Raw genomic sequence first — 9848 nt, 5'->3', positions numbered from 1 at the left:
TTTCAAATTAAATCCGACATGGGCAAATATGAGAATTATATTGAGAATTATATACAGCTTACCAATAAAACAGTTACCAATAAAACCCCTTTATTCTAGATCGACGTTTGAAACAGTTCGTGTATTCGCCGCTAGGCACCACTTACATCGTGGTCGGCAACAGTTCGTCTAAATACCGCTAGATGTCTCCGTCACTCAAACAAGTAATTTAGAGTAGCGTAATACGTATTATCAGTAATTTAAATTGTAATAAGTACACTAAACAAATTTGACCTCATCCAAATCAAATAATAAAGTTATTTATTTTATACCAATTAAAAACATTCTGGTATAAAATTGTAGTAGTACCATAAATAAGATGTTTTACTTATTGACACTCGCAGTGGTCTTTGTGTAGCTTGCACATATAAGGTCCTTACTTCACCATGTGTTGTATTGTTGATTCCAGAAAGACTTTTGTCCATTATTTGAAAAGCCGAGAGTCGATCCTCTAACTCTAAGTGAGTAGGAGGATGACGATTGGCTTATAAACGTTCAATGTACATGATGATGAGAGATTATATATTCGCCTTAAGTTTATTTTCAAAAATATAGCTTAAACATAAAAGGCAAAGCCCTCACTCATCACTAATTCTCCCACTTCCTATTAACCTAGGAGGCTTAAATTCGGTACTCCGATTCTTAGGGCATTAAATAGGATAACTAATAGGTATTTTGACCTAAAATAGAAAATGGCGGTGACTGGCAGATTTAATGGAAGAGGTTGACATACTGGCTTCCTAGTTTTCATCACTCGGTATTATTTAACCTAATTCAGCGAATAAAGGACATTGTCTACTTGTCAAAAACATCTCAGCTAACGAACTTCAAGGGGAAATTATGAATGTTTCCCTCCAGGATTCCAAATAACGCCATTTCTATTTAAACTCATGTCTTTGCATTTTGTTTTAATTTGAGAGAAATGTGTTTACTATTTTCTTGCGTAATTCATCATCTGAGTTTTTTCGTCTCGTAGAATATGTTCCTTATTTAACATACGTAAGGATTAACCCTATTAAAAGGGGTGATGTCAGGAAATGAAGGAAGTTAGTTTGTTTGCCAATGTCGTCTATTTTATTGATAGTTAACAATTTAACCTTAAGATGACAATATCTATTGATGAGTAAACTTGCCAAAGATTGTGTGTAAAACGATATTGTGGTGTGTAGCCGAAACTAACACATCGTACGTAAAAACAGCAATATGGCTTGGATATGAAATTCAACTAATCTTTTGTGGACACCCTGTTATGTATGAATCAATTGCTTTGCCTACTGTCCTCATAAACCCTTTTACACTACACCTCGTTTATTTTGATTTTTTGAAGATACAAAAGTCCATCGTTGTCTAAGAAAAAATGTTACTATCCATATTTGATATATCCAATACGGCAATTTTCAAAAGAAACCCTTTATTTGAACAGTTTTAAAATTGTTAGTGAAATCCAAAAACGATCATTTGAAATGTCTTTTTGTGTGTGTGATTTTGATGAAATTTTGTATGTTATTTAATTTTTGTTTGGTATTGTATGTTTTACAATTAACTTTTATTTTTTGTCTGAATAACTAAAACTAAGTATTTCTGATGGGTTTACAATTATTCTAGTAAGGAAAGATCGCTTGGCTGAGTTATTTTCCATTAGCATGTGATTTTTAAGCATTACAATCACTTGGTAAACTTTACTTAGGTTTATTTTGGGTTTTTGGTCAACATATTGCCAAACTTTTAAAGTGTAGTATCGACATAATTTTAGAGGTTATTCTATTGGAAGTATTTGCTTTTTAAATGTGCAATATTACTATGAACCTAAACAAAATTCAATGTATTCGAAAAATAAAAACACGTTTACATGGATACCAATAGATCCTTAATAGCCTTATAATAAATCTCACTAGGATTCAAAAAATAACAATAAACCCTATTCAAACATAGTTTTTAATGCAGCTCTTGTCATATTATTTAAGCAAATACTATGTTATTTTATAAAGGGATGCAATTATGGCCATCCCGTAATTTTCAAGAAAAATACAAAAATTTAAGAAAACGATAAAGGAAATAGTTCCATTATAAGTTTATACATAATTTTAAAGGCTAACTGAAACTGTTTTGGTAACATTTGACGCAGTCCATTTTAGTATAAAAAACTTTGTATTATAAAATCTTTCTCAAAAGCCACAAATTTAAACTTCTATTGCAGAATAAGGGCTTATACAGATGTTTTATATCAATGGCTCTGTACTATTGACGCTAAATTTGAAATAAAAACAATGTTCAGTGCACTTAAGGCTGTATTATATAAACAAAAACAAAACATTTTGAAACAAATCCTAATTTTTCTGTCATTTCCTACCTGTGAGGGAAAGTAAATCTAACTTGATGCCATTTTGTCACCAATACTAAGTAGTTTAACATATACAATTTTTTAACGGTAACCTCTTTCCACCCTTGTATAGTATATAAGATTAAATACTTGTACTACCGTTGGTGATCCGTGTTTCAGTCTGCGACCAATGTTTCGAACATAGAGGTTCATTCTCAAGCTAAAATACCAAAAAAGAGGTTTTCTCCAACTATAAGGTATTTTAGCTTGAGAATGAAGCTTTATATTCAAACCTGAAACTGAACAAACGGAACACCGACGCCTACAGCAGGTATTTATCCTTTTATGAGTAAATAACGTGATCTAGAGGCTAGAAATGTTTAAAAAATAGTATGTTGTGAAATTTTAACCGTACACAAAATGTTACAACCCCCATTTCCGTAAAACATGTAAGATTCAAAAGCTAAGTTGCAACTTGTTTCACAAAACCACATAAAATAACGCAAGATTAGATTTTTTAATATCTTGGTTACTTTTAAAAACTAGCACTTGACAAACCCAGCCCCATTGCTGTAAAAGCAACGATTCAAAAGTTATTGCAACCTTTGTAATTTACCTTATATTATAATGACACTCCCACCGCTTACCCATGAAATATTTACATCTGACAATTTTTGAAAGCTAGGTAATAAAACGATAAATACCTACGTTGCCTAAGGCCTAATAGGTTGTTGACAAGCTTATGGGAGAAATGTGTTGTAATATTACTGATGCCGTTATAAGCATTATTTCAGCATCACAGCCACAACCACTAGGGGCACAAGGAAATGTCCTGGCTTCATCTGCTACTATTGACTCGGGAAGTCAATATTATCTAGTTAACGATAATAACCATTAATAATGAATGGTATGCGCTTAGAAGTACACTGATAAAAGTTTGCTTTGCCAATGATCTCCATGTGAAACCTCCATCGATACTGTAACTGTATTCGCAACAGTTCACTAACCGAAGCGCCATACGCCACAGTTCGTCAAGTTACCGCTAGATGTCACTAGTAGAGTGCGCCACAGTTCGTCAAGTTACCGCTAGGTGTCACTAGTAGAGTGCGCCACAGTTCGGCAAGTTACCGCTAGATGTCACTAGATGTCACTTAAGAAAACCCTACTTGTGCGTGTTCATTTATCAATACATTTAATTGTATTAATTGCAACAAACGAGCTTAACTTGAAATAAACACAAAGTAAAACAAGTTATTTATCTAAACAGCGCAAACCTTTTCGCCTTTAAGCCGTAGTAGTTGAGTAAATGGCCTCTGTCTCCATTGACACTCGCGGGGAATTTCCGGGAGCTAATCTATGACCTCCCTACTTGGCTGAAAAAAGTTCAATGCTTCCTCCTAATCCTCCTCCATCTCGAATGTGAAAGTTGTGAAATACTATTTGAAAAGCCGAGAGTTGTGACTCGATGAGAGTTCGACGATTGGCTTATAAAGCAATGAAAACTCCTTCAGAGTTAAATTCAGCCCGCCCGCATTATTCAGGGCCTTTCTTTGAGTGTAGGTACAATTATGTAAACCAAAGTAATTGATGTATCTAGGGATTGACGATTTTGTGGATTTCTCCCAAATAAACTCTTGTAGTTTGCTTGTTTATAAACATATTTTGAATAATTTGGAATCTGTATTTATTTTACACTATACTATTTCACTATAAAACAACATAACCTTCGAGTTTAACGTGGTTAACCTGCTTTTTAGTTCTAAATTAGGATTTTAAATACTAATGGTTTGGAATGTCCGATTTTGTGTTGATTTGAATAGGTTTAGGTTGTTTGGTATGAATAAATAATAAAATAGTTAATAAAAGCTCTAATATTACAATCAAGAAAAGATTCTTCAAAGTTTTCGTGGCCAAAAATGTATATCATTGCCGCAATAGGCAATGGACCATGGTAGTTTTAGAGTCCATACAGTTTTAAACGAATATCAACAACGTGTAAATTATAATGTTACGCGGAAGATGATTACGTCGCATCGACTTTGTAATCGTGAAAACTATTGTCTACTTCTAAAAAAATGACACTGGCGTTGATAAGAGAAAAACACTCGTTCCCATGGCCCAATCCTGCTGTTTTGCGAACTCATTCAAGTGTATACACCTATTAGAATGCATACTATGTGGCCAATTTACAGTAAGTACCTTGGGACCGAGCTTTGCTAGGGTAACTTTATTATTATTATCTGAGAGTATTCTTTGGTTAATGTCATCTGACCCAAAGAATCATGAGCGAACGGTAAATAATTTCAAGCTTTAATTTAACATACCTTATGTTACATGCTTAAAAAAAATTGTCTTCATAACAACACTTTATGGTGCATGTGGCTGATTCAATGTAAATATTGATTGAAATCAAATCAAGAGTTATATATATATTATATTTATACTAAATATACTTTAGGATTGGATAATGAGTGGTTTTAACCTTGAAGGATCTCCTGCAGCCCAAACTTTGTGACTTTTGTCGAAGCGACACGCTACGGATTCATGCTAATCCAACCTTTAACCAACTTTACGATATAATCTTTAAAGCTAAACTATTAAGAAAAGTTTACACGTCTTTTTCGTATTCTCCTGTACTTCCTAATGGTAAAACTTTATGTATTATTTTTCAAAGAGACGGGTTAAAAGTTCAATTAATTGCACATAAATAATTGCACCAGTGAATGATCGCACATTATTTAAAAATTTAAATTATAATCTTACCACCAGGATTCACATGTAAAAGCTAAGAACTCTGAATGGAATAGAAATAACCATTTCAAGATCGTTAATACTCTACATAAATTGTAGTAAAGTACCCCTTTTCATCTAGAATATTACCGTAATCTTTAATGGCTACCGGTTCCGACATACTAAGGTGTCATTGTCAAGCCTAGACGTGGTTTTTCGCTCCTAGGAGGTCGTTATAAAGTCTTCAAAAACGCATAACGAGACGAACATATAACAAAAACGAACACATTTTTACGAATAATACTGTATGGCCATACAACTCATGGCGCGGCTGCGGGTTCAGGGTGTAGGTCTAGACTGACCGTCGCCGTGTCCTTCCCCTCCCCTCCTATCCTTTGTTGTTATCAGTGCCATTGTCTTCTGATAAGTTTTTTTATGAATGAGGCTGCATCGTAAATAATGTTTGACTCAAACGATGTTTTTTCATTAAGGATGTGTTGGGGATGTTTCTTGCCGGCCTTGAATATCTCATATTCTTCGATTGTATCCAGGAAACGACCTCTTTTTCTTTTTCTATTATAATGTAATACATTGGCGGATTTGTCAAACCTAAGTGCTATCTAGGGGTGAATAGACGAATGCTATCTAGCGGTGAATAGACGAACTGTTGCGAACCTCGATGTCCGTGCTATCTAGCGGTGAATAGACGAACTGTTGCGAACCTCGATGTCCGTGCTATCTAGCGGTGAATAGACGAACTGTTTCAAACCTCGATGTATGTGATTACCTTGATTTTTTCGTATTTTGTATGTATATGTTGGAAACAAAAAAAATGTTGAAATGAAACAGATTTTGATTTGATTTTATTGAAGTGCTATCCAGCAGAGAACATACTAACTGTTGCGAAATGTGATGTTAGAGTTGGTTCTCACAGGAATCTTGTGTCACGCACGCAGCATATATACAAAGCAGAGTCTAACGTCTATCGGGTGGACCGATGCTTCTAGGTGTCTGCCTGTCTCAGTGTACAGTGTTTACGTAAAGTAGACCTTAAACCTTCCATCTCAGAAGCGGACTACGTAAAGTAGACCCTTAACGTACACATCAGAAGCGGACTACTAAAGTAGACCCTTAAACTTGCACCTCAGAAGCGGCCTTTGTTCACCTTTTGCCACTTAAAATAGTTTTATTACTTATTTATTTTTACCAGAACTATTTTCATGCATTGAAAAATAATATTATGTTCATTCAATCACGTAATATTATTTTTACGTGTAACTATTTCATCCAGCTGATTTAAAGAACAGCATGATTCTCTGTCGCGTTCTCTCCCCGTTACGAAGCACGTAAATAACAGATGTTACGTAAAATAAAAAAAAATGTATACAACGTCAAATGTACAGAATGTACGTGCTTCAGTTGGTAGAGTCTCCAAGAGTGACATAAATCGCAATAAAAATAGGGTTGTAGAAGTTATTGGGAAAATAGTAAATCTTCTTGCTTAAAAACTGCGGGAAAGTACGAATGGCTGTTTGTCTCCCGTCTCCTACCCTCGACAACGACAGATAACGTGCTTAACTTCATGAAGAATAGTGAAGTCCAAAATGCTGAATGTGTTGAACTGAAGACAAAGCATCCAACCTACAAGTCTTTCAAAGTGGGAATTGACGAAAGTTCGCTGGATAAAGTCCTAACTCCCGAGTTTTGGCCTGAGGGAATTTATGTGAGGAAATACATAGCAAACAGACACCGGAAGGAGAGACAGCAAGGTAGGCCTACCATTGACTCGAATGCTTTTTTAGAGAGGCAACCCCAAAACACGAGGCAAGGAAGGTGCAATCGGTAAGTGTTTGTAGACCTATACAAGACGTAGATATAATCCTATCTGATAATGAAATTGACTTAAGGTCCAGTACCTCTGATGTAAAGTTGACAATTGGACATTTAAATGTCCAATGCTTGCGAAATAAATTTGACTCTGTGAGTATACTTTGTAGAGATGAGGATATTGACATTTTGAGTGTTTCTGAACACTGGTTAGCAAACAGTGAGGTACAATTTTACAGTAAACTGGAAAACCTGGACTTGGCCACTAGTTTTTGTAGGTCTGTATTTAAAAATGGTGGCTTCGCTTTATACTTAAGAAATAGCCTAGAATATGAAATTATTGACCTAAAAAAGTTTTGCATAGAAAAGTCTTGTGAATTAGTAGCAGTGCACCTCACATAGTCAAATCTGGTTGTAGCCTCACTGTACAGGTCACCTGACAAAATGAACTTCACTGATTTCTGTGATAAGCTAGAAAGCTCGTTGTTGTATCTGTCATCTTTGTGTGTAAATGTCATTATGTGTGGAGATTTTAATGTAAATGTCCTAGATTCTTCTTGTGATGAAGACTTCTTTAGGAATCTAATAAGCCAGTGTGGATTTTTTATAACAAACACCCTGCCAACTCGAGGGATGTCGTGTATTGACAATATTTTAACTAATATGGACCAGAGTAATTATGTGACAAGGGTAGTCATACCCATGATTTCTGATCATGACGCCATCCTAATGGATGTAACACCTCAATCTGTGACTAGTACCCCGCCTCATGCGTGGATGAAAAATTATAAGTGCGACATACGCACTGGCTTGAATGACCCCTTACGGATTCTTCGCTTTAAGACTGCTCTAAATGAAATTGCCTGGGATGACATAATAGCTAGTAGACCACAGGGTGAGAGTTGTTTCGATTCCTTTTTTAGCCACCTTCAGGAAGCCCTGGATACAGTGTTCCCAGTAAAGGAGAAGCGAGCAGCAACCCTGAGTAAGGCGGGTAGGCCTAAACCAAAGAAAAGCGTAGGACCTCGCATATCCGATTGGTACACTCCAACTCTTAGTAGACTCAAGGAGTTCATGCTGATGCTACGTGCCAGGGGAGACGAGGCTAGGTATCTGTTAGCTAAGAAGCTGTATAATAAAAGGGTTGAAGAGGCGAAAAGAGCAGGTAATGTCAAATTCATCGAAAATTCCAACAACCAATGTAAAGCTGCCTGGGATGTCATAAACTCAGTCAAGCCGCCCACACCAGGAATGCGCTGTGCTGCAAGTCCCGATGAATTTAACAACTTCTTTATTTCATCAGTCTCAGACATAGTTACCAGTATCCCTGATGCTCCCTCTGACCCTTTGGACATTTTGAAAGATCGGATGCCGGAGTTTCAGCCCGACCTTAGTAAGACCGTATGGACTAAAGTAAATGAAGAAAAGGTCCGGAAGATTATAAGTGGGCTTAAGAGCACCGTGAGCCGCGATTACTATGGGTGGTCTACCAAGTTCCTTAAGGAAGTAGCGGATGTCATCATTGCACCCCTCACCCTAGCTATAAATGACAGCCTGCAGCAGGGTTTTTTTCCGGCACTCATGAAGATCGCACGGACAGTGCCTATATACAAAAAGGGAGACCCCAACATTCTGGCTAGCTATAGGCCTATCTCTTTGGTACCTGTCCTCGGCAAGGTTCTCGAGATAGTAATAAAGGAACAAACCTGCAATTACTTTGAGTCAAACAACCTTTTTAGTGACTCGCAGCACGGTTTTCGGAGGGGCAGGTCTACTACTGGAGCAGTTTCAGTCATTGCTGATGAAATCGCAAACGCTTTTGAAGACAGCGAGTCAGTATCTCTACACTGTGTGATCTGAGTCGAGCGTTTGACTGTGTTCCTCATGGAATCCTTGTTGATAAGCTTTTCGCTTTTGGTGTCAGAGGTAAAGCTCTCTCCATGCTTAGTAGCTACTTAAGTGACAGAAGACAAGTGGTTGACTTAAAGGGTGCAAAATCCGCAGAAAGGGAGGTTCTGCACGGAGTCCCTCAGGGCTCAGTTCTCGGGCCACTTCTCTTCCTGATTGCTATTAACGACTTGGGGTGGCATGGAAATCTTGTACTGCTTGCTGACGATACTACCTTGTATACCAGAGGGAAAACACCGCTCCTTGCAGAGGAACTGGCGAAAAATAATCTGAAAGATGCGGAGCTGTGGTTCAGGGCAAACAAACTGCAACTAAATGAGACCAAGACAAACTGGTTGTCTTGCACTCTGTCACGCACCCCAAACAACATCGGTGGGAGTGTTAACTATTGGGTTTCTACCTTGACTCAACACTGGACTGGAGCGATCACGTCAAACATGTATGCACTAAGCTGGCTCGTGTCATATTTCTACTGAGGAGATTGAAGAAGTGTGTTACAGATTCCTACCTGGTTATGGTGTACTATGCTATGTTTCATTGTCACATCTCTTATGGCATACATCTCTGGGGACACGCTGCTGGGGCAGCCAGAGTTTTGAAGCTCCAGAAGAAAGCTGTGCGCATTATAACAAGCAGCCATCGCCATGAGCATAGCAAACCCATCTTTAAAAACCTGGGCATCTTGACCATCTATAGCCACTACATATGGGCATGCATGCAGGAAATCAAGAACAATGAACTGGGCCTGGTGGCCAGGGCTGACATTCACAACTACAATACAAGAGGCCGAAATCAACTAGATGTTCCTCGCACTCGCCTCAGTAGAAATAGGGACTCATTCCCTGGAAGCGCCATCCGTTTCTTCAACAAACTCCCAGCTGCCACTAAGACCCTCGCCAGCAGAAAGTTTAAAACCACCACAGGAAATTTTTTCCGTAAAAATCCCTACTTCTCAACAAAGGAATTCCTGGAAGGTAGTTTAGATGAGCTGAAGTAGAACATAGCGACCGCCATGAGTACTAAA

At 37.5% G+C, this 9848-nt stretch overlaps 1 protein-coding gene across 1 annotated transcript; it reads left to right on the top strand.

Moving 5' to 3' along the window:
* Positions 1-7579: 7579 nt before the first annotated feature.
* On the top strand, positions 7580-8776 carry LOC128998792 (uncharacterized). Its single transcript, XM_054425150.1, has one exon. The coding sequence runs from the start codon at positions 7580-7582 to the stop codon at positions 8774-8776; it is 1197 nt and encodes a 398-aa protein (XP_054281125.1).
* Positions 8777-9848: the final 1072 nt, after the last annotated feature.

The sequence above is a fragment of the Macrosteles quadrilineatus genome, unplaced genomic scaffold, assembly GCF_028750875.1.
Source record: "Macrosteles quadrilineatus isolate MER2022 unplaced genomic scaffold, UCM_ALF_1.0 Scaffold_7__1_contigs__length_78375512, whole genome shotgun sequence".
NCBI lineage: Eukaryota > Metazoa > Arthropoda > Insecta > Hemiptera > Cicadellidae > Macrosteles > Macrosteles quadrilineatus.
The sequence above is the reverse complement of the archived record's forward strand: the minus strand, read 5'-3'. Positions and strand labels throughout refer to the sequence as shown.